A 25,201-nucleotide genomic window follows, 5' to 3' on the forward strand; every position below is an offset into this window, starting at 1 on the left:
CCAACTTCTTTCTGTCTCCACCTCGTCGACCCGAGGCCACCGAGGAGTTAGCTGCGGGCGGTGTTCTGTGGTTGTCACTGGGAGTCTCTTGGGGCACCACGCCTCTATTCCCTTGGCGTCTCTCGCCTTCACCTGCCGCGCTGCCCCTCGCGCGTCTGCAGAGAGGCAGAGGTCGAAGCACGTTGCCGTGCGGTGCTTGAAACGCTCTCAGAACGAGCCTCCGGCGCCCGGCCACTAACACCAACCGGGATCCTGGGATCGCCTCTAGGATCCCTGTGGGTGCTCCCGCCCCCTCCTGAGGTCCCCCTCCCCAACTCTAGGCTTGCATCCCCGGCCCACGCCCGCCACTTGAGGGTCGTCCCAGGGTCGCTGAGGTGCTCCGCGCCGCTGGGCTCGCGCGTGAAGGGAGGCGGAAGGCGGGAACCGGGGGGGGGGCGCCCGAGCTCGCGCGCCAAGACGCCCAGCGCGGGATTTGCCGCCTTCAGCTGCAGCAGCTGCGGCGGCGGCGGCGGGAAGAGAGGCGGAGGGCGGTGAGGAGGGCTGCAGCCCGGGCCAGGAGGGAGGGAGGGAGGGGGACCGGGAGGCTGTGCCAGGCGAGCCGGAGGGGTGCTCGGCGCTCCCCCGCCCTCCTTCCGGGAGCGAGGATGCAGACTCTGAAACTGGCGCTGCTGGGCTGAGGCGGAGGCAGGGGAGTTGCAGCGCGCGCGGCTCGGTGAGTGTGTCTCCTGAGCGCGGAGAGGCGGGGGGAGGCGGAGGACGAGGAGGAGGAGGAGGAGGAGGAGGGGGAGAATGCCCGGAGCCGCCGCCGCTGCCGCCGCCGCCGCGATGCTCCCGGCTCAGGAGGCTGCCAAGCTGTACCACACCAACTATGTGCGGAACTCGCGGGCCATCGGCGTGCTGTGGGCCATCTTCACCATCTGCTTTGCCATCGTCAACGTGGTGTGCTTTATCCAGCCCTACTGGATCGGCGACGGCGTGGACACCCCGCAAGCCGGCTATTTCGGGCTCTTCCACTACTGCATCGGCAACGGCTTCTCTCGGGAGCTGACCTGCAGGGGCAGCTTCACGGACTTCTCCACGCTGCCCTCGGGAGCCTTCAAAGCCGCCTCCTTCTTTATCGGCCTCTCCATGATGCTCATCATCGCCTGCATCATTTGCTTTACCCTCTTCTTCTTCTGCAACACGGCTACGGTGTACAAGATCTGTGCCTGGATGCAGCTCACCTCCGGTGAGTGCGCGCTCACCTCCGCGGAGGCGGGGGGACCCGGGGCGCTCGAGCCGGGGAGGGGCGGGAGTGGGAGGGACAGGGGGGGCCGTGCGCTTGAACCCGCTCAGGCGGGAGCCCTTGGAGGCCGGAATCCCCGGGGTTCCCCAGCCTCGACACCGGCGCCTCGTCCCGGGGCTTTCGAGAACCTCCAAAGTGTGGGGCACGCCACCCAGAGAGACGCGATGGAGGCAGGGCGGTTGCTGGGCCGAGTCCCCTGCGAACTAGAGATGGGGAGAAGAAGCGGGGGCTCAGGGCGCGAGCTGAGGGACTAAGCAGGAGCTGGCAGCGAGGCGAAAAGCGGATTTGGAGTGTTTGTAGTGCAGGGAGGGTCAGCCTGCTCTGTGGCTCTCTGGGACGGTTTCAGTCACCGCTTCTTGAGGGTTGTTGAGAGCTGGAGTGAAGTTGCTTGTCCCGGGAAGTTATAAAATTTTTGTCGTCCATCTGGAGGTGAAGAGATCCGAATTCCGTTTTGGGTTTTACCCTTTTAAGAAAAAATGTAGCTAAGAATGTTCCTTAGCAATTCCCCAATGTCACGTCTTCAGTTTGCTTCCTTGTCAGAGCAAAGGTCCTTCCATTTCATCTTTAAACAGAGAAATCTTGAGGGAATCAAGATTTCTCAAGATCTCAGTTTTGGGGAAGTGGCTTTAGAAAGATGGGCAGAGAGGAAAGCTTGTTTCGTTGGTGTCTCTGAAAACTCTTTGCCTGTGGATGATAGATGGTTGCTAGCTGGAGAATATGAGAGTACTTTTTCTGAGCATCAAAGTTACTTTTAACCCAGAAAGGATGGGGGTGCGTTTCCTGGTGGCTTTGGAGAATCCTGAAACCAAACTGACTCCTTTCCCTACCTCCCGTGATCCCGATTCCCTTTCTGCTAGCCACCTTGGGTGCCCTGCCTTCTAGAGGCAGACTCCATCCTCCAACACTTGACACCCTCCTGTTTTTGTTTTGATTTTATGGATGGTCTGGTTGTGAAGGGATATAGGATGTCTCAGGCAGCCACATTCTCATTTGTATTTTGTTTTATTTTATTGTTCTCGTTCTTAAAGGTGTTACCTTCAAGATTTTGTCGTTTCTCCTATGCCTGGGAAGGTTTTCTGGGGAGTAGGGCTTTGATCCCTGAGTTTACCAGAATGTTACAGGACGATTAAGTCCTGAAGGGTGCCGACAAGAGCATTAAGTTCATGATCTTATACTGCTAGTTTACTATAGGAGAAGCCTGTGGGAGAATGAACTTGTTTGGAAGTATTTGCTTTGTATTAAGTATGCCTCAGCTGGTTTTGATTTGCCATATATGGTGAACATGTGCACATGAAAGGTAAGAAATGTACACCAGTAGAGAACACCTCCCCAGAAAATACACCATTATTCTTCTGAAATATGAGTTTTCTGCTTTTCCTTCTGGCCTTCCACCCCCAGCTTCTTGAAGCACCCCTCCCCCCCATTTTTATATATCATGTTGTCTTTTATGGCCATTTCAAGAGCAGACTAACTTTGAGATTTGGAATAAATTCATATATTATTGTTGTTCTTGGCACTTAGCTCTGGTTTGACTTTGAAGATAGCAGGACTTTGAGGATGCAGATGCTTTAGAAAAAAAGAATTGACCCTGCACAGCTAATTTTAATTTTTCTAAGTTAAATGACCTATTTAGACTGGTGATTCAAATTAGATTCTTTTTCAAAGGTCTGAAAGTAATTTGCAGGTGATTTCTCAACATGTTACAAGGTATTTTATTTTTATGAGATTTTGTGCTCTAAACCAAAGTTGTTTTAAAAAGGAAAGAAAACTATCTTTGGTAAAGAATTACCATTTTGAAGTTAATACAAACTGCCACTACTACAATGTTTTTTTCTTTCCTCTTCCTGGAATAGAGCAGACAAAAATCATTTATTCTGCAGTAGTGAAATATGATGTCATGTTTTCAGAAATTTGACATCAATATACTGTCCTGTTTCCCATATATCAATGTAAAATTTAATGATAGCCTTTGTACTGATGAAGATATAAGGACATTTACTTCATTTTCGGAGAAGTCCAGATCCCTAAGTCTCTGGCATACTTTAAAAATCTTTATTTTCAATTTATTTGGTCTTTTATTTCTAGGTAAACCACAGAAGAATGTAATCGTATTTATTACTGAAGTATATTAATTAAAAAAGAATTGATTATGAATCAAAGTCAATTATATTAAGAGTTAGTTTTATTCACAGATGTTTTTAAAGGATGGGATAAAGAAGGTATATCTGAAGAAAGTCTCGTTTAAGGTGTTTTTCAGGTTTTTAAAGTCTCATGACACTAACAGTAAATTTAACATAATGTATTGTAACTTACTGTCAAAGTTTAGTTTCTAACCTTTAGGCTCTTTCTTTTTAATGTTAAGAAGGCTTCTCATAATTTAAGTGTACCTAGGCCTCTCAAGTGTAATTTTCTAACTATTAAGATGAGACTTAATGTGCCGTTTGCTTGAGACTGTTTAACCTTCATTGGAAGTCAAATGATTAAGTTGTGTATTTAGTTATCTAAGCATTAACCTCGTATATCAGAGCCAGGTGGAATATCCCATATGAAATGATACACTAAGATGATGAAGCAGGAGACTTTCTTGTGGCAATACAACATCAAGACTTATTCTTTTTATGATTCTGAACAATGAACTAGGAAAAGTACTTTATTTATTGGACCTGAAAATGACGTTGCTTTCTACCTAGATGTGCAAAGCACACATAATTAATGGTGCTATTATGAACACCTGCCCTCTCCTTCGTGCTCTCCCCTCTGAATCATCATTAACCTCAGTGGAGTGAAACTACAGAATTAGGAGCTAATATGTCACACTTCTTCCAGATATAATCCTGTACTTAGGGACCATGCCAAACATAAAGACTGAAGACAGAAAAATAACCTGTAAAATAAATAATAACAATTAGAGATGCAAAATTTCCCCAATTCACAGAGAGACAACTTCTTGAGAAGAAAAGAGAGATGTTTCTTCTTTCTGTATGATTTCTCTACTAATAAGAAAGAGGTAGATCTGTACTTGTCAAGCAGGGGCAATAAAGTACAGATCTTTTTTTTTTTTAAATCAGGATGGCAAAGGGATTTTGTCTTTCTGGGAGCTTGACTCTCTGCTTTCATGTATTTGTTTTCAAATCAGTATTTCAGTCTGTTTCCAAGTCTACGAATAGCCAAGTTTCATAAAGGTGGGGTTTTGTTTGTTTTATTGACTACCAACCATGTCTTAAATTGGTTTCAGAAACGCAAGTTTTACCCATTATAGGCCAATGAAATCTTTTATTTTTTTAATAAGCTAAAGCATTAAGGCAGAATTTAAGGGTTTTAGACATCCACCACAGACTCTTTGGTGGAAAACTGCAGATGAGGAGGTACTTGGTTTCATCTGTGAATAAGGGGCACCGGATCCAGTTAGATTTCCATATTTGGTAGGGATAAGATAGGAGGAGGGGTTGCATTCACCAGATCCCTATCTCTGGTCATTCTGAGTGTACCAACAGGAAGGGCCACCAAGATGGCGAGGCTCTGTGGCAAGGGTTAACGGCTGAATTGCTTAGTTACCTTCCCCAGCCTCCCAGCCTTAGTTTTTCCCAGCTCTTTTTAATCAGCTTGCTTTCTTAAATTTTATACCTTTGTCATTTAGTTGAGATGAGAATCACCTGAGGTAATTGCTGCATTTCTTAACCTGCAGAAGGAGCCTTGGCAATGTTATACCATTCTCTCAGGGCACCTTGCTCTTTTCTTATATATCTTTAACAGCATTTGAGATTACAAATGTGTTTGTTTGTTTATTTGTTTAATGTCTGTCTTTTCCAGTATACTGAAAGTTCTTTAAATCCATGTCTGTTTTTCATATAGCATAGAGCTCAAGATCATGGACATTGGAGTAAAAAGATGTGGGTTTGAACCCTGGCTCTGGTACTCATTGACTGTATGACCTAGGGAATTAATTTCTCTGTACTTCAGTTGCTCATCTGCAGAGTGAGCATATAATTGTGCTTACCTCAGGAGATTGGTGCAAGGATTAAATAAGCCAAGGTATACAGGAGAACAGTGTCTGGCACATAGTAGGCAAGCAGTATAGTTGTGTTAGGTAGGGTTACTGTTCTTATGTTATTATTACTACTGTATCTTGGCACACAGTAGTACGTATATGTCTGGCACATAATAGGTATTCATTTTTATTCAGTTAATGAATAAAAAAACGAATGATTAATGGCATGAAGAATGAAAAGAGAAGGAAGTGATTTAAAATGTCCCACATGCCATGTTGAGAAGTGAATACCATATACTTTAATTTTTTTTTTTTTTTTTTTTTTGCGGTATGCAGGCCTCTCACTATTGTGGCCTCCCCCGTTGCGGAGCACAGGCTCCGGACGCGCAGGCTCAGCGGCCATGGCTCACGGGCCCAGCCGCTCCGCGGCATATGGGATCCTCCCAGACCGGGGCACGAACCCGTATCCCCTGCATCGGCAGGCGGACTCTCAACCACTTGCGCCACCAGGGAGGCCCATACCATATACTTTAAAAGCCATGATGCTCATCTTTCTCATTGGTTTGTAGCATCAGCAGTAATTGCACTAAAGGAATTCTTCCAAAATTCTTTGATGCCAGTGGTTGTGACTTGACAGCCTAATTCATGATGAGCTTATTCCCAAATGGAGGGTTTTTCTGATGCATAGGTAATGATCTTTATTACAATGCTAGGATATAATTAATTATATCTTAGGATTCAGCAACATTTCCCTTACCTTTTAGTTTCTCATGAAAAAAAAAAATCATGTTATTCAAAATGGAGGTTTTATGTAAGGATCAAAAGGTCAGGCTTTCTTTCATAAGAGAGGGGACTCCTGTTCCAGCTTGGGTTTCCTTGCACGCCTATAGGAGCAATCTGGACAGGAGAAGAGGATATGTCTTCCAGGCTTTCCTTTCTTCTTTCTGGGCGTCAGAGCAGATGTGCTCTTCTTGGACGTGCAGCCTGGCTCAGATGGGTGGCCCAGCATGTGCAGAGCTCTGATGGGGAACTTTGAAGAGAGGACAAGGTCGGGATTTACTCAAGTTCAGGACCATCATCACCAGTTCTTTATTTGGGTGGTGCTGAGCATGTGAGAAAGTGAGGTCTTGCCTCCTGGAGCTGCTAATCCATCCTAAGTTCAGAGTTATGGCCCTGAAGAGGGGTTTTTCCTCTGCCAGAGCATTTCAAATACTCCCCCAGATTGCAGAGAAGAATGTGTACCCCCAGGGAAGGCAGTTTTCATTTTCTTACAACGCATTTCACCTGTAAGAATTTTCGATTTACCAAGCCAAACTTATAAGAAAATGATTTGAAATGAGAATTTAGAAACTGTTTTTTTTTTTTGCTTTTATGTAGTATGTCAAGGACTGTGACAATGAAGAGATGTTGGAAAACATATTAATGTGAATATCAAATGATTTTTATAACAGTGAGATTTTAAGTGAACATTTGTGAAAAATAACAGACCCCCATATAACCCATAGGTATATTATTAGGTGGTTTCTTTTCTTGGTGTGAGGCTCCACATTTAACAGCTTTTTTCCATTGTAAAAATGTTAAAAAGGTGCTTATATGCATTTATAAATTATATATATATATATATATATATATATATATATATACACACACACACACATACATATATAACCAGAATATGGTGTCAGGTGCTTAACATGAAAATGATTATTTCGTGATTGGTGCTTCTGTTTAGTGTGATGACATCATGCAGTAAAGAGAATCCAGGTGGCCAGGCCAGTATGTTACATTTTATGTACATACCTTAGAAATCTTAAAAGTGAGTAAAATTTTAAATGAAAAAACCCCAAAAAACCAAAAAACCCCAAACCCAGCAGAGCATACAGCTCTAGTTGCAGCATGTGGCTCAGTGCCCTTCTGCGTGTGGTGTGAGGAGATAAACTATGGGGAGAGGAGTAGAGAGAACTTCAGATCGCACTGGCATGAAGCAGAGAACACTCCAGGAGAATTCTAATTTGGGGGCTTCATAGCATAACTGGGAGAGTTTTAAAGTGCAATTTCCATAATATATTTGAACTTTAGGGGTCAGCACCAGGTTTAATTAATGTGATTTTTCCTTATAATAAGTCAACTGGAGTTTTTATTTGACATGAGGAAAGACAAAGGAGCTGACCTTTATTCTTAATAATAACAAGAAGATATTAATAATGACAGAAAGCTAAGAGGCTAAGAGGCTGGTTCACATAGCAAATAGTAGGTAAGTTATTTGATGATTTAAACATAAAGCTGTTATGAAAAGTCATTAGGGCATTTTGAGGAAAGAAAGAAACAACACCAACCTCCCCCAGCATCCTAAATGTTTACATAACTAATATCATGCAGCTCTCAAATTATGATTACGATTCTGTGATGCTTGTACTGCACAAGGTCACAGCACCATCCATAGTTAAATTGTCCTAACTGTAATCTTGAGCACATTTCTCATTGCTTCTGCTAAAATAAAACAGAAGAATGAGTAGCTTGCAAGAGGGAGATAAATAATTTTTTGATCCGTATAGATATGAACCATATCTAATTACTATTGAGCAGAACGAAAAAAGAAAGCAAACGTTTTTGAAATGGAGTTGCTGGTGTGGAATTGCCAGAATGGGTCTCTCGTGCCTGGATTCTGATATCATTCCTAATGAAACCAGGTCTGCAGTAGTGTAGGGACTGTCTGTGTGTCCTTAATAGGAGAAAAGATCCTAAATGATAGGCTGTATGAAGTTAGTCTAATTGCATGAAATTTTGAGATTATGACTTATCAATGAAAGGGCTAGTGGAAGAGTAGGGAAAGGTAGTGAAATGAATAATAAATAGTTGTAGATCAGAAAAGAGGCCTTAGCTCAAAGGCAGACATGCAGAGCTTAACTAATCAGAAAAGTTTCACACTAGAAAATGATGGCAAACAGGACCTTGAAGGGAACTCAACTTTGGCTTTAGTACAGAATGCATCATAGGCCTGTTTACTAAAGTGTCTGGAAACTCCTGCAGTGGGGTGCTTTGTATGGCCTTTTTTTGGTTTCAATGAAGATCAAGAGTGAGGTTGTAAAAATCAGAGTGGGAAATGTGTATCATCATTGACAGGAGGCTCAGTATTTGAAACACAGGCAAATAGATCCAGATGTGAAGAATGACAGGGACATAGAAGAGTGACAGCAAAAATAAATGAAGTATGAATAGAGAAGACATGAAGAACTTCAAGGTTGAAAAGCCTGTGAAAGTTGATAACATCAAAAGCCCGTTGAATTTGATATCATCAATGGCTTAAAAATGTATTGACACAGGGCTTCCCTGGTGGCACAGTGGTTGAGAGTCCGCCTGCCGATGCAGGGAACACGGGTTCGTGCCCCGGTCCGGGAAGATCCCACATGTCGCGGAGCGGCTGGGCCCGCGAGCCATGGCCGCTGAGCCTGCGCGTCCGGAGCCTGTGCTCCGCAACGGGAGAGGCCACAACAGTGAGAGGCCCGCGTACAGCAAAAAAAAAAAAAAAAAAAGTATTGACACAGGATAAGCAGAGAGCTGGAATATGCATTACAGTGCAAAGCTGTGTGCAAATCCCAATTATCAAGAAAGAAGAATTATGGCTCCACCCCACGCCCCCTGTAGGAAGTTGTAGTAGATTCTAAAATCAAGCTATACAAAGAGAGACATGATAGAGGTTCTTGTATGGCAGATGCAAACATAGAGGATTAAATAAGTCACCCTAAGAAAAGAAAGGTCATTGTAAAATTTGATAAATAGCATTCCTCCAGTTTCTCTTTGAAATTCTAGTTCCAGATTGCGAAGCTAAATTGATTTCTATAATGCCTTTAGTGGGAAACGGAACTTACAGTGAGCATTTAGGGTAAATATATTTGCAGAGCATTTTAAGAACATATACAGTTATAAGCTAGATTAATTGAATTTATCTAAATTTCAGATGATTAATAACCAGCAATATTGTGATCTGTGTAATGCTACATATTATTTAACTGAGTGTCCATGTTTTAACCAGTTGACTGGACAAGATGTAGTACTGACTAGTTGGCATTTTTGAAAAACCTTCATAGAGAAAGAATTGCTGTACTGTAACGTTTTACAAACCATGGTTGGTGACCCTTTGATAGGTCATGATATCAGTTTAGTAGATAATGATCAGCGTTAAAGCTTGGATTAAAAAAGAATAGAAAATGTGAATGCAATGCAGATAATAAGGGTTTTGTGAAAACTTTATTTCCTAAAATATTTACATATGTGTATGTGGACTAGATTGCAATGTATTGCTTACTATGGGCTGTATTCAAAATGTGTGAAAGATGCTATTCCAGAGAAAAGATGATGTAGTATGAATTTAGAAAAATAATTACCTCTTGTTTGGAAAACTGTGAAAGTTTGCACCAATTCATAGGTAATTTTGCATTAAAGGGCAGATTAGGTTTTTTCCTATACCTAATCTAAACAATTTGAGACATTTTTCTTATCTCACTTCCATTAATGACTTAATGCTAATGTACCCCAATTAAATTGTGGGTTGAATGAAAATAAGAATTATTTTTTCTAGATGTGATTTGATTGACCATTTATGTGAAAAAAATGACATGGTCATAAAGCAACAATCTGTCTAGCTAAACATTTAAATAAGTATGATTAACCCAGTGCCAAGTGAATATAGACTCACAGGCTTTTAGAAGTTGGAGAGATATTAAAAATTATTTAGCAGTCTCCTCATTTCCTTGATAAAGAAATAATAATGGTAAATACTATTAAGCAGCTACCATTTGCAAAAACCTTAGTATATTTAGTTTGTATATTTAACCTTCACAACAAACCTACAAGGTTGAAATTATTATATACATTTGCATATGAAGAAATTGAGGCTTAAAAAATTGTTCAGGGTCACAGAGCCAGTAAATGATTTGAACAAAAATCAGACTCTCCCCCTGTCTGACAGAATATTTTGCGTCTGAGGCTCAGAGAAATTGTCTTGCCAAAATTACACCTTGATAGAGTTGAAACTAACACATCTGATTCCCAGTGCATTGCCTTTCTGTCACTTTCTTTTTCCTCCTAACTTAAATGTGCATTTGCAATATTTTGTATCAACATGAAAGGAAGGTTCTGGTATTTACAGGGAAAATATCTACATGTTTATCAGGCTTCCCTCTTCAAGCATACTTAGGTGTGATGAGGTACTCCTCATCCTATCCTTCTCATTTTCATAATCTAGAGCCTGAGTGGTTCTTTACCCACATTGTCCCCTTGGTTATATCTCAGATCTCCTTGCTGTTATTCTTTGAGTGTGAATTCCTGTGGGAATGTCCACATTACTGGCTCTGTGTCATCCATTTCTGCCCTGCGTCAAATGTAGAAACAATCTTAATAGGTTTGCTTATTGATGGTAATGGTGAAGATGGTGATAGTACACAGGATCACCAGGTCACAGACACAGTTCCAGAAAGGGTAAAAATAGACTTGGGCAGCTTTTGGAGGCATTAGGGAACTGGGTGTAGATTTGCATCTTGACTTGGCTGCTTATTGGCTGAATGATTTTGGCCAAGTCGTCTAACTACTCTTGACTTTCCATTTTCTTGATGTCATTTTTCTAAAGTTAACATAATTGTATTTTGGATACATAAAAAGAGGCTGTAGGTTTTGGACATTAAAAACATATCATCTGCTAACCAAGTGTTGCTATGCCTTTATCAATAAAGTGAATATTAGGAAAACCATCAAAGACAGGGTGAAATTAAAGGAGGAAGCAAGTAGGGAACAATATCTAGAGTTAGATTTCCTCAGTATAATGAGACTTTAAATAAAAACACCTGGGACTTCCCTGGTGGCACACTGTGGTTTAGAATCCGCCTGCCGATGCAGGGGACACAGGTTCGATCCCCGGTCTGGGAAGATCCCACATGCCACGGAGCAACTAAGCCCGTGTCCCACTACTACTGAGCCTGCACTCTAGAGCCCAAGAGCCACAAATACTGAGCCCACGTGCCACAACTACTGAAGCCCGCATGCCTAGAGCCTGTGCTCCGCAACAAGAGAAGCCACTGCAATGAGAAGCCCACTCACTGCAACGAAGAGTATCCCCTGCTCGCCGTGACTAGAGAAGGCCAGCGTGCAACAACGAAGGCCCAACGCAGCCAAAAATAAATAAATTAATTAAAAATAAATAAAGTAAAACACCTATGTTCTTAGGATTATTGAATTAATGCATGTAAGACAATTAGAACTGGACCTGGTACACAATAAGCACTCAATAAACATTAGCTATGATTGGCATTGTTGTTGTCATTACTACTACTAAAGAAAGCAGGGCTGGAGAAGTGGTTAGTGTTCAGAAAACTTAGTAGACAGAAAAATTGGACTCACAATACACAACTTAAAGAAGGATAATTGCATTTCACAACTTGTATATGCCAGACCTACCTCATTCTGAGGATCAAGAAAGATAATGGCTGTGAAAGCCTTTTAGAAACTGCAGTGTTATATAAATGCCATTGTGATTCCTAGAATAAATTTTGTACATTACTAAGAAAACACCATATTCAGTTAAGAGTTTAATTTTGTGTTGACAGGGTCTAGCTCTTCCATTTTATTTGTCTACAGCAGTGACTCAAAAGTAACAAGAATATATTTTGGAGATAATGTTGAACTATTTAATAAGTTCAACTGAACTAACCTGAAAAAGGAAGCCATGTTTTTTTGGGTTTTTTTTGCGGTACGCGGGCCTCTCACTGTTGTGGCCTCTCCCGTTGCGGAGCACAGGCTCCGGACGCGCAGGCTCAGCGGCCGTGGCCCACGGGCCCAGCCGCTCCGTGGCATGTGGGATCCTCCTGGACCAGGGCACGAACCTGTGTCCCCTGCAGCGGCAGGTGGACTCTCAACCACTGCGCCACCAGGGAAGCCCAAAGAAGCCATGTTTTGAAGGCAATGTGGACCAGACAATCTTCTGATTATGTCAAGACCTAAGCACTTAGGCATTCTTGTTAAGTTCCCCCCAACTGACAGAGAAATGTTATCAGGTATTACCCTCTTCACAAAAGAAAAATTGAATATTCTCTATCTCTAATAACATCATGTAACAGGAACAAATCAGAAGAAGCATTTTATTCTGTGTTATTTTACATGTAACTGTAATATATTGAAAATTAGGTTTCTCAATATGATATCTGTGAATCTTTATTTTTCTTCCTAAAGAAAATAGTGATTTAAGATTCTCAGATTTATGCTCAAATGAAGATTGTGTTGCTCTGTTTTTCATTAGCATGTTAATTCCTTGTATTTCTTTAGCTTTTCTAAAGAAAGTTTTAAAAAAGCTCAACATTGTTTCTTATTAATAGTCTCCTTTCAGGTTTAAAGTCATCAGCTTATTGTAAAATGAGAGTATCCATTTGTTATGACTACACCTATGACTATGACCCAAACTGCTGGATTGAATAATGAACAAATGAACATTCTCTGTTCTACATAGTATCAAGATCCCTTTTGTGGTGAATATCCAGAGCTGAGGTTGACAAGAGAACTTATTAAATAAGCATTCTCCATCAGACCATTTGCTTCTAGAGATGCTGGTGAAGAGATGCTGGTGAGCACTGCTGGGCAGCCTCCCAACTGCATCCTGCAGAGCATAGTGAATAGCTCTGCTCTTGCAGACCTCTCAGTCTGCTGGAAAGGGCTCTCCAGCAAGATGAGCTGGGATGGGGAAATGGGCCAGGATCTGTCCAGCTCTGGTTCAGTTTACTGAAGACCCCTCCATGCACTGCAAGATGGGCTCTAGAGGGAGCTCCAGCCCTGTCATCTTCTCAGAACTTTCCTTTTTATAGGGTCAGGTCCAGAGTCATTTTCCGCCTGACACTATGTGTAAGATAGCATTTTAGAGCATGGAGGGTGGAGGATAAAACATGAAGGCTGAAAAAGAAAAGGCATTCATCCAAAATGCAAGCAGTAGATGGGAACACTCATTTACCTATGAGGAAAAAGCCAACTCCTCCTGGACTTTTTTACAGTCCCTTGCCTTGATATAAATTCTTTGAAATTACTCTCTAACTTATCTGACTTGTTAAGAAGCTGTTGTGACTTTCCACTGACCTACTCTTTTTAGAGGACTCATTGGGATGGCCTTTCTCCCCTCTTCAGGACAGCTACTGAAGACAGTAGCTGTCTTCAGGACAGCTACTCCTCAAAACACCTGAACATTTTGGCTATGGTTTCTCAGCTTGGAGGTGGACACTTTGGAATAACTTGGACATCCCTGGAGAATTAGCAGGTCACTGGAGACCTGCTAATATTAGGTTACTGTAGAATTCAAAAGAAGTTGAGGCATACAGAACGGCAGGATTCTAAATAGCTGTTTGATCTTGGTGGTCATGAACGATGCATTATGGTTGCAGGTTGCATCTCTGTGTTACTGAACCAAACTTGGGTCCACTCACCCACTCGAAATAAAGCCAATCTGCTGACACCAGGTTGTGGTGAAGGAAAGTGCAATGCTAACTGTAGGACGCCAAGCAAGGAGTTCAGGCCAGCTACTCCTCAAAACACCTGAACTCCCTGATGGGTTTCAGCAAAGTATTTTTTTTTTTTTTTTTTTTGCGGTACGCGGGCCTCTCACTGTCGTGGCCTCTCCCGTTGCGGAGCACAGGCTCCGGACGCGCAGGCTCAGCGGCCGTGGCCCACGGGCCCAGCCGCTCCGTGGCATGTGGGATCCTCCCGGACCAGGGCACGAACCCGTGTCCCCTGCAGCGGCAGGCGGACTCTCAACCACTGCGCCACCAGGAAGGCCCTCAGCAAAGTATTTTTAAAGGCAAGGTGAGGGAGGGGTGTGCATGTGATCAGCTCATGCACAATTCTCTGACTGGCTGATGGTGAGGACAGGGCAGTGTCACAGGTTAACTTTATCAATCCTTAGGCGCCAGTAGGGCTGGGGGCTAGTGCTCATGATCATCAAGTAGTTAATTTCTTCCATTTGGCGGTGGTTTTAGCCTCTGTAAAACAACTCAGGACATGTGCATCAGATATTATTATCTAGGTACTTCAGAGAGGAGCTACAGCAGAGGATATGGGGGAGGGGTCTGTCCTGGGAAGTTTCCATAGGGTTCTGCTTGGTTACATCTGCAGCAGCCTGAGCATGTTTTGAAATTAAAAAAAAAAAAAAGTAGAATTGGAAATACGATTTCTTGGGAAACTTCAGGGACTTTGCAGAATTTAAAAATAATGTTTACAATAACTTAGAACATGGACCCCAGCCATAAGCAAGTAATGCTTCACATGATCAGAATGAAAAACTGGGCACTTAATTTCGTTACTAGTGCCTACCTACATATTCCAGTCTCCACTTCCTTAAACACAACAGTAACAAAAAAGAGAATGAATGAGTGCCTGCTGTATTCACACATACCTTTCTCCACTGGAAGCCACTCAAAGAACACACAAATTCCGTTCTTTTCTTTTTTTCTTTTTTCTTTAAAAAAAAAAAAAAAGGAACCTGAACTCAGTCTGGTTTCTATTTTGTCTCTTTGGGAACCAGAAATACAGAAAGTTCTTTAGAGGAAAACTTTCAAAAAGCACTTCCCTGCTCAATATCAAGCCTTTTTTTTTCCATCTCATGCTCAGAAAGCATTCTTTTTAATCCTCCCCAGATTTCCCCCTCATTAGCGCCAATGTTCCACTCTGCCCCCAGTGCCCTCTAAAGTGTCTGTGCCTGAACAGACCAAGCAGAAAATCTGGAACTGTCTCGATATTGTGGTTCAATAGAGAACACTAAGCATTGCTGTGGGGCCTCTTAGAATTTGGGGGCTGAATTTAACGTGCATAGAACAAAGGGGAAGAATTCTGCAATCAAGTGAGTTCATTTGATGAAGGCTGTTCCTTTCCTTTGTGTACTGTTAAAGAATTGATTTTTTTACAAAAGGTTTCTAAAAAACCAACCTCATGATGCAGGAGGTGGTCCCTTTACACTAAAGTTTTAATTGTGATGGATTTTACTCAGGAAATAGAATGTCTCATATATAATTTTTTCTCTCTAAGTCTCACTGGGATGTGAGCAGTTCATTTGGAATTTATTCCCAAATGTGTTAAACTATGACCTAAGTTTAGTGTAGAAATATGACGTATATGAAGGCAAACATGAACTTGTACAATGGAAGATAAGGTGATTTAAATTTCTATAGTAATTACAATGTTATTTAGACTAGCCATCATTCTGGATTTGTTTAACATTTGCAGAATGAATCATTGTTTCAATTCATCTGCAAACATGTTATGAATAATATGTTTTATATTGTGTGTATGTGCCTGTGTGTGTAGAGTTTAAAAACAATAATGACCATTTGTGTATCTGCTATCCACTTTCCTGATTATAACCACCCAGAGGTAGCTGCTTCTCTGAGTTTTGTGTTATTACCCTACATTCCTTATAGTTGTATCACTAACGTACATATTCCCGAGTAACATGTTGTTTAATTTTTGTCTTTTTCTGTTTTTAAAGGAAATGTTTTTAATATTTCACTATTTAGCATGACATATGCTGTAGATTTTTTTGCAAATACTATTTATTAGGTTAAGGAGGTTCTCTTGTATTCCTACATTGATAAGAAGTTTTTAGATTGTGAATATATATTGAAATTTATTGAATGAATTTTCTGTAGCTATTGAGGTAATCGAATGACTTCTGACTAGTATATATTGATGAGATGAATTACAATACTGGATTTTCTGATTTGAAATATTGCATTTTTTAAAACAAAGCCAACTTTCACATACATTGTGAGACTCGGCAGTCTCTAATATTTTATTTATTATTTTTTAAAGTATTTTCACGAGTAAGGCTTTTGTTTTTTGGGTTGTCATACTGTCATTATCTAGTTTGGGTATCAGAGTTATGTAAGATTCATAAAAGTATTTGAGAAGTCTCTTTTCTTTGAAAGAATTTGTGAACCATTGGAATTATCCGTTCCTTGAATGTTTAATAGAATTAACTTGTAAAAGTGTCTGGGCCTGGTGTTTCCTTGAGGAAGATTTTAAACTACTGATTACATTTCTTTAATTGTTATAGAATCATTCAGTTTTTTCATTTCATCTTCAGCCAGTTTTTAAAGATATATTTTTCTAAGAATTTGTCCATTTCATCTACCCTGTCAAATTTACTGGCATAAAGTTGTTCATACTATACTCTTAAAATAGTTGGAGTTGTTCGTTGGCGTCCTATTTTCTTTAGATAAATTTTGCCAAAAGTTTGTCAGATTTATTAGTCTTTTTATTTATTTATTTTAAATTTTTTTAATTAGTCTTTTTAAAAGAACCAACTTTGTTGTTGTTCTCCATTACATACCTCTGTTCTATAGCATTAAGTTTTGTTTTTATTTCTTATTTCACTTCTTCTGTTTTCTTTGGGCTTATTCTTTTGTTCTTTTTCTAACTTCTTAGTTGGTTACTGAGCTCATTGATATTTAGCTGCTACAAACTTACAGAAAAAATGGTTTATCCATAATGAGACTTTTGAAGAGATTGTCTTTAAAAGTTTTTATTAGGAATTGCATGCAACCATCTCAAGTGTGACATAAAATGAAAAAATATATACATTCATGAAAGAAAGTTCAAGTTACTTAAAAAGTATTTACAAATATTCTAATGGCAGGTTTATACAAATTCAGTATATTTAATACTTTATAATTTATTTTTCTTATATAAAGTAAATATAATGAATGTTTTTGCAAAGTTACATATAAATGCTCCCAAATACTCTCCCATTTATTCTAGCAATTGCTATTATAATAATTTCATTTTTGATATGTATCATGGTATGAAAAACATGAGAAAAAACCCTTAGCCACTAAGGGTCAGTTGATGCCACCAAGGTCCTTGTTAGCTTTGGTGTTCAGTTTCTTCTCTGAAATTTTTCTTACCTGTATGGATTTCTCCTACTTTACTATTGCTAAGCCATGCTCATTAAAAATATTTTTGAAATTTTATCCAGCATTTTTAGGTATTCTATTTGGGATATTTTGTGGGGGTGCGGAGGGACATTTGATCTGCCGTGTTGCCCAAAATGTAAATCCTATGGATAATATTTAGTTGACATTGCTTAGTTCTATGGCCACGTAGAACTAAACTTCAGAGTGCCCAGTCAGCCAATTTATGCCATTACTAAAAGGGGTACATGATTGGAGAAGTGTAGATTGATGCATGCAAACCAGTTTTAATTTCTGAACCCACTGCTCGAGACTCATGTATCTCCCATGGCAAATTAGCATCATATTTTTCTAAGATGAGCTATATATTAGGAGCAAAGAAGTGAAGGTCTCCACTTCCAATGACATATGCATGTAATGTAGATTTCTCTTAGTTTTTTTTTTTTTGACCCGAATTTTACTTTTTTTATTGGAATTAAAATCTTAAGGTGTGGTATTTTAGTTTCTCTTTGTGTTTTTTTGTTTGTTTGTTTGTTTTTTGGCTTTTGTTTTTTCTCTTAGTTTTAATATAAAATTACCAAATTAAATAACAGAAATACTGTGATTGAGTTTTTAGTTTTTCTTTTATTCTTTCATTTATTCATTTATCCTTCCTTATTGTCTGCCTGTTATGTGTACTAGAGATGATATGAAGACTAAAATGCTTTCTAATATTAAGGATCTCTTTGTGATTGGTTTTCTTCTCAGGATTGGAAAGAATATTGCATTACTAAGAAGAAAAACATGGAGGCAGCTCTATCATACTAGATGAGTGCATAAGCTCTGAAACCAGAATACCTGGGTTTGTGTGGTGGCTGCTTCATTTACAAGGTCATCGTATGACCTTGGACAAATTCTTTAGCCTATCTATGCCTCAGTTTCCTCATCTGTAAAATGAGGATAAAAATAGTACCTTTCTCATCTGAAACTTGGAAGACACTCATAAATGTTAGATATTAGTATCACCCTTATGATGGCTGTGTCATCATCATCACTCTAGAAAGACAGTCCCAGAAGAAACAATAAGAAGTGTAAAGAACAGAGTAGGTTGCTGTTCTATAAAACTCCCACATGACCTTGAAATTTTATTTCTCTTTTAATCTAGAAAAGGAATCTTGTACATTTTGAAGCTGTCAATTCATTGCTACTCCATTTTTTGGTGGGTGAGGTTAGCCCTTTCCATTCTAGGCCTTTGTGAGGATTTTATGATAGTGAGAGGAGAACATAGAAAGATGTGGAACTTCCCTCAAGTGGATGCCCTTTTAGCCCTGTTTTTGGGTTTGAAGATTGGGATCTGTAGAATGACATCATTAGGGCTCGGACAGGAAGTGTAGCAGTTAGCAGTTTAGCTCCTCCCACCCCTCTTACTGGAAGCCTCCTGAGGACAGGGATCATGGCTGTTTTATTCACCACTGCATTTAGTGCCTAGGATGCTTGTTGTTTTAAGTTTGCTTTACCTTCCAGTGCATTAAACGTATGCCACAATACAAAGCTCTATCCTAGGAAGTGATCTAAAGACAATTTCACAGCTCTTTTTAGAGAAGGGGTCAACATAGGGATTTCCCCACAGAGTCAGTGCAACTAGAGATCTTACCACTTCTGTATGATTTAAGCTCTCCTTAAGAAAACAGGTCCTATTTTTACTTCACATTTCAAAACAATGAACTATGAACCAAACTTGATTATGCTTTACTATCTTGTGTGTAGGAATATGGAATGACACATTCTAACTGGCTCACCTTGACCAGAGAAATTTGGCACTGAACAAATAGATGTTTTATTAAAATCAGATATGTGGGCCCTATGCTTTGTGATTTTTGACCTTTAACACAAAGAATGAAAATGTTACAGAACCAAGTAAACATTAACATATGTGAGTATAAACTTTGTTTTTAAACAGACTGTTTTCCAAAAGAAATTCTTTTAGTTCTCAGCCTTCAAGGTAGTGACCATAAAATCTGAGCGTAGAGCAAGATGGGACGATCTAGAAGACAAAGGAGGAAGACAGAAGAGAGCGATACAGTTCAAGGAGCTAGACAGATGGGTCTGTCATGCGACAGAGGCAGGAGTAATCTTCTGTGGTCTCTGCCATCCCTGCTCCAGTTACGGACATTTATATAATGGTAGCAAGAGGAGAGCTGATCAGGTAAAGTCTAATCAGGGAGCAAAATAATCTTTCTTAGTCCTTCTCTGCCCCATCCTCCTCCTCTTCTTTTCAAATTTGGCTTGATGGGCTTCTCTGGTGGCGCAGCGGTTGAGAGTCCGCCTGCCGATGCAGGGGACACGGGTTCGTGCCCCAGTCCGGGAAGATCCCACATGCCGCGGAGTGTCTGGGCCCGTGAGCCATGGCCGCTGAGCCTGCGCGTCCGGAGCCTGTGCTCCACAACGGGAGAGGCCACAACAGTGAGAAGCCCGTGTACTGCAAAAAAAAAAAAAAAAAAAAAATTTGGCTTGACATTCAAATTCTCTGGGAAGGAAGAAAAGCATGAGTATATAAAAAAAATAAAACCTGTAGAGGTAGGGGAAGCACATTTTATTTGGAGGCTCACAAAAATACACAATACTAAAAAATTAATTCAAGCCTCCTTCAAAATACAGTAACATCGGTTTGCTGCTTCCTAGGGCAATAATAAAGTGGTGTCATAAGCGATCCTTCATAATCATGTTTTTTAAATAAAATAATTGTTTTAACTTTTCATTGTTTTGAGTTCTTTGAAGACATCTGAATAAACCTTCAGAAATAAGAAAAATGTGTAGAATCTTGGGTGTAAACTAGAGATGGGAAACTGGAGAAAATTGTTGGGAAATGAACTGTTCTCAATGATAAACCCTAGACATACAAGGGAGCCCTTTCATGATATTACTCAGTTACATTGTTCACGAGGATTATTTAAGAAGATGCTCATTGTCTTTGATTTTGAAATGACTTTGTGATGTCTGGCTGCTATGGTAACTGCTCTTTTATTAAAGAGTAACATTTACAGTCAGTTAAAATTGTCAACTTGTTGGCATGCGATTCTAGATTTCCCTTACATTTACCCTATTTTCTGACTTATCACATATTTGATATAATCTTACTTTCTGGAAATGCCTAAGTTTCCCTTTGCTTATTTATATGTTAGATTAATATTGTTGTTATGTCTCAATAAGGATTCAGTGTTACTGCAAAGCCAGCTCCTTTTGCCTGCAATAGTACCACTTACTGAGAGCTCACTATGTACCAGGTACTGTTTTAGGGTACTGCATACTGCCTGATTTAATTCTCACAAAATCCTGTGGGTGCTGCTACTGTTGTCATTGTTATTATTATTGTTATTATTACCATTTCACTAATGAGGAAATGGAGGCACAGAGAGATTAATAAATCTTGTCTAGGATTACACAGCTAGAACTGTGCTGTCCAATACAGTAACCTCTAGTTACGTGCAGCTAGTTAAATTTAAATTTAAGTTAAACTAAATAAAAAATTCAGTTCCTCAGTCACACTAGCCACACTCAAAGTGCTCAGTAGGTTCACGTGGCTTGTGTCTACTCTACTGGACAGTGTAGAACAGAAGATTCCTATCATGGCAGAAAGTTCTATTGGGCAGTGCTGTCGTGAAGCCAGGCTTGAAGCCAGGTGGTTTGCTTCCAGGGTCCACACTCAGAACTGCACTGAACTATCTTATTTTCCCCCATCCAGTAACAACCAAGGGACTGGTACCAAGAGTCTATGTGTTGATGTTAACCTAAAGGATAAAGGGAAGACTCATGACTAAAGATGGAATGGGACATTTATTCATTCATTCCACAAATATTTACAGAGCCCCTGCGGAGTGATAGATATTGTTCTAGATGCTGTTGATGGTGCAGCAGTGAACCACACGGATGGATTCCCTGACCTCACAGAGCTTACATTCTGCTGGGGGCAGACAGACACACACAACTAAATATATAATATATCAAGTGCAATAAGTGCTGTGGAGAAAGCAAAGCATGGTAAGAATCATGATGGGGAGTGCTGATGAAAAGTCTTTCTGATAAGACCCTATTTAAGAAGAGACCTGGGAGAAAGAAGACACAGAGAGGTGGGAGAGGAGCAAGCCAGGCAGTGGGAGTAGCAGTGCAAGGGCCCTGAGGCAGAGATCAGTGGCTTCAGTTAACCTGTTCAGTGCCACATAAGGTGGCAGGCATCCACAGAAATTCCTTCTCTTCTCTGTTGTCATATCTCATCTCTTCAGCCTTTCTCACCCTTGGTGTGATGTCACCTTTCTTTCCCAGTTTCTGTACATTTTCCTTTGAGCCAGATATTATTGATTTTGTAGTTTGCAGACTTTGCAACACAAAGCAAATCTTGACACCCCTCTATGATTAACCTTGTCTCAATGGGGTTACAGGATCATATTTGTTGGAAAAGTCTTTTGGCTTTTCTTGGCCCCCTCCCGCCAATAAATACAGACAAGCCTACCAGATCAGAAGTTATTGTATGTAAAGCCAGGCTGATAAAATTCTTCTTAGAAGAAAATTAATGGGGGGGGAGATAAATTAGGAGTTTGGGATTAACATATATACGCTACTATATATAAAATAGATAATCAACAAGGACCTACTATATAGCACAGGGGACTCTACTCAATATTCTGTAATAACATATGTAAAAAGAATCTGAAAAAGAATAGATATATGTATTTATAACTGAATCACTTTGCTGTACACCTGAAGCTAACACAACATTGTAAATCAACTATACTCCAATATAAAATAAAAATTAAATTAAAAAAAAGAAAATTAAGTTGAAAAGAAACTAAATCATGGTCTAAAATTTTACTCCTGGAATCAACAGACTTACGATTTTAATTGTTAATTGTTAATAGTTTCATCAAACATAGAAAATGAATCCCAAGTCTCTGAGTAAATTAAAATTTTTTAAGACAGCCGCCTTGACACCCCCTAAGGATACATTCAGCTTCTCATTTGCCAAGTATTTGGAAAGCTTTAATTCATAAGGCAATTCCTAGGATTTCCTGTGCACCCTCCCTTCCTGGCTATGGCACTGTTCCTTACATCCTGTAAGTCCAAGTCCATGCTTTCCTTTTCTCTAAGAGCTAGTACAACTGGATGACTACCCACCTCTCTTCTTATCTGTGAGGACAAAATAAGTTAATGAATTAATATAAAGTATTACTTTTATATTTGTATTCCAAGCAATTTACATGTAAGTTACTTTTACATGTAAAATTCTTTGAATACTACCAAGTACATGCTAATAGCTGTTATCATTATTACCCCTAATAGTCTATACCCTTTCTCTGCTTTGTTTAAGCAGGTCTTGTCTGTAGCATACTACCCTTTTCTTGCTGTAGCCCACCTATGTCTTCCATCCTGCCCCTGTACCCGACAACTCATACACGGAACATGTCTCCTTTGGTGAGCACTGATTCTCCTCCTAATTCTCCTAATCTATCCTGCACATTTCAGGAGTTCCTATACCCTGAAAACCCTTTAATATCCTGTACTAGGCACTGTTGAGATTTCACCTGTTTATAACCTAAAGGGAAGGCCTCAAGGCAGAAGACAATAAGCCTGTTTCTCCAGAGGTGGAGCTTTCTCCAGTCTTTACCCTCAATGTAGGGGGGATCATGTGGGCCCCAAACCAGGACTCCAGCCACGAGTCTGGGTCCAGTGAGTGTGGGCAGGATCCAGGTAGAACCAGCCACATGCTCCTGGCTCATCTTCCAGTAACAGTTGGGGTTCCCCAAGCCCATTTAAAAACAATCTAAAAAAGCTTGAAAGTTGGCAGCTGAGAGGAGGTGAGTCTCCAACTGCACTGGATAGGCGCCTGATTTCAGTGGGGTGCCTGTGAGGGCTACACAGAAAGGCTGTTTTTCCTCTGCTGTTCTGGATGCCTCACAGAGGCTTGGAAGGGGTTGAAATGTACTGATTTCTGTTGGCAGTGGATTTGTGAGGAAGCACTAAAAGCTCTGACGAGTTCATGAAAACAGTTTATGTTACATATGTATGTAATATAGTATATATGTAATTTGTATATGGGTATATATGCATATCTATCACACTGTCACACTATGGGCCACTCTGTGAGGAAGGGTAAGATAGATATGCAGCAGGAGACAGTGTTGGAGGAATTCACCTTTTTTTTTTTTTTTTTTTTTTCCTTTTTGCTTTATGTGGGCCTCTCACTGTTGTGGCCTCTCCCGTTGCGGAGCACAGGCTCCGGATGCGCAGGCCCAGCGGCCATGGCTCACGGGCCCAGCCGCTCCGCGGCATATGGGATCCTCCCAGACCGGGGCACGAACCCGTATCCCCTGCATCGGCAGGCGGACTCTCAACCACTGCGCCACCAGGGAGGCCCTAGGAATTCACCTTTTAAAGCTACCTGAGCTTATAGGCAGCGGCACTGAAGAGGGGTAAATTAGGGTGCGCCGTGCTGCCAGAGATGTTCGATGAGACTAAATGAGGAACATAATATGTGGGAGGGATCACAATTTTCTCAGAACTTCTGAATGTTCTGTCATTGAATCACATTAGTTTTTTTTTTTTAAACATCTTTATTGGAGTATAATTGCTTTACAATGGTGTGTTAGTTTCTGCTGTATAACAAAGTGAATCAGCTATAGTTCTTCTTATTTATGTTTCCACAGGCCTTAGTTTGGGTCTGTGTCTCTGATACATACAGTGATAAATTATTCATTTGTACAGTATATACACAGAGAGAGAAGGTTCTGGATGGAAGAAGAATTTTCAGAGTGAGAGTCATTCCTGTAAGATAAAGGATAATCCTTTCAAACTACCTAAAATCTGAATTATGTCACCTTGTTTTCTTCCTCGATGCCTGATTAGCCTGGAGTTAAGCTGTGAGCATCAGTGCCTAATAGAGCAGGAGGATGTGCTTCAAAGGGTGCGCAGAACCTGTATAAACTCCAAGTGATAATCGTTGTTGCCATTTAAGGAGCCCTGGGATATAACGGCGCTGTGCTGGGTGCTTTATATGTGGCACCTTGACTTTTCTTAACAGTCCTTCAAGATAGATTTTGTTATTTGCTGATGATGTCACTGAAGCTCAGAGAGGTTATGCCCCTTGTGCACAGCCACCATGGTAAGTGCAAAAGCAAGGTTTGATTCTGTCTGTTCTTTGATATATTTTTTCTAGTTAGTCCCTTTTTCCCTCATTTCCCCCTCCCATTGCCTTCCTCACCCACTGACAAACCATTGTAACGAGTCTGAAGTGTATCCCTTTGATTGTATGGATTCTTGTAAAAAACGACTTCTCTTTTGTGTTCCTCTATTTTTAATTTCAGTAAATGGTATTCTGCTATAGATCTGTCTCTCTCTTTGTTATCCATGAATCTAGTTAAAACTTTATTTTGTGCAGCACCAGGTTTTGAAGATCCATCCATTGGCTGTAGGGACTTCTGGTCCATTGTTACCGACACCTGCACAGTACTCCACAGTGATATCCACCCTATTTCATCTGGTGACACCCCTATTGCCTCTAGGTCTCCACCCTGCACTGAGCATCTTGTCCACATCCCTTGATGAACCTGTGTGGGATTGTTTGGGAATTGCAGGACTGTAGGGCACACACATGCTAACTTTGACTGTTTTGGGTCAGTCTGCTGTTCGGGCAGGCCACTCCAGTCTGCATGTCCACCTGCAGGGCAGGAGTGCTCCTGGACCCTCTCATCTCCACTGGCATCTCCAGTTTTCTCATCTTTTTGTAATTTTCTAATTTTGGTCAGTCTGTATGTGTAATGTCATAGCTCCTTGTTTTAATTTACATTTCTCTAGATTTTTAATGGTTTTAAAACATCATCTCTTTATATGCTTGTTAGCTGAAATTTTTCTGCTGTTAAACTGTTCCAGTTCATGGGGTGAAGGTCATGGTCAGAGCTTTGCCCATCTCTCTATATAAGCATTGTCCATTCAAAATATAATATAAGCCACATATGTAATTTCAGA

The 25,201-nt window shown here is 40.6% G+C and overlaps 1 protein-coding gene across 1 annotated transcript in view; it reads left to right on the forward strand.

Annotated features, from left to right (window-relative positions):
- The first annotated feature begins 789 nt into the window (after positions 1-789).
- LHFPL3 (LHFPL tetraspan subfamily member 3) overlaps positions 790-25,201 on the forward strand; it is a 385,731-nt gene continuing 361,319 nt past the window's right edge. Inside the window, exon 1 of the mRNA XM_060108847.1 lies at positions 790-1,228. Coding sequence (XP_059964830.1) covers positions 790-1,228 — 439 coding nt within the window. The remainder of the gene's footprint in view (positions 1,229-25,201) is intronic.

Source organism: Mesoplodon densirostris, chromosome 9 (assembly GCF_025265405.1).
Source record: "Mesoplodon densirostris isolate mMesDen1 chromosome 9, mMesDen1 primary haplotype, whole genome shotgun sequence".
Taxonomy (NCBI): domain Eukaryota; kingdom Metazoa; phylum Chordata; class Mammalia; order Artiodactyla; family Ziphiidae; genus Mesoplodon; species Mesoplodon densirostris.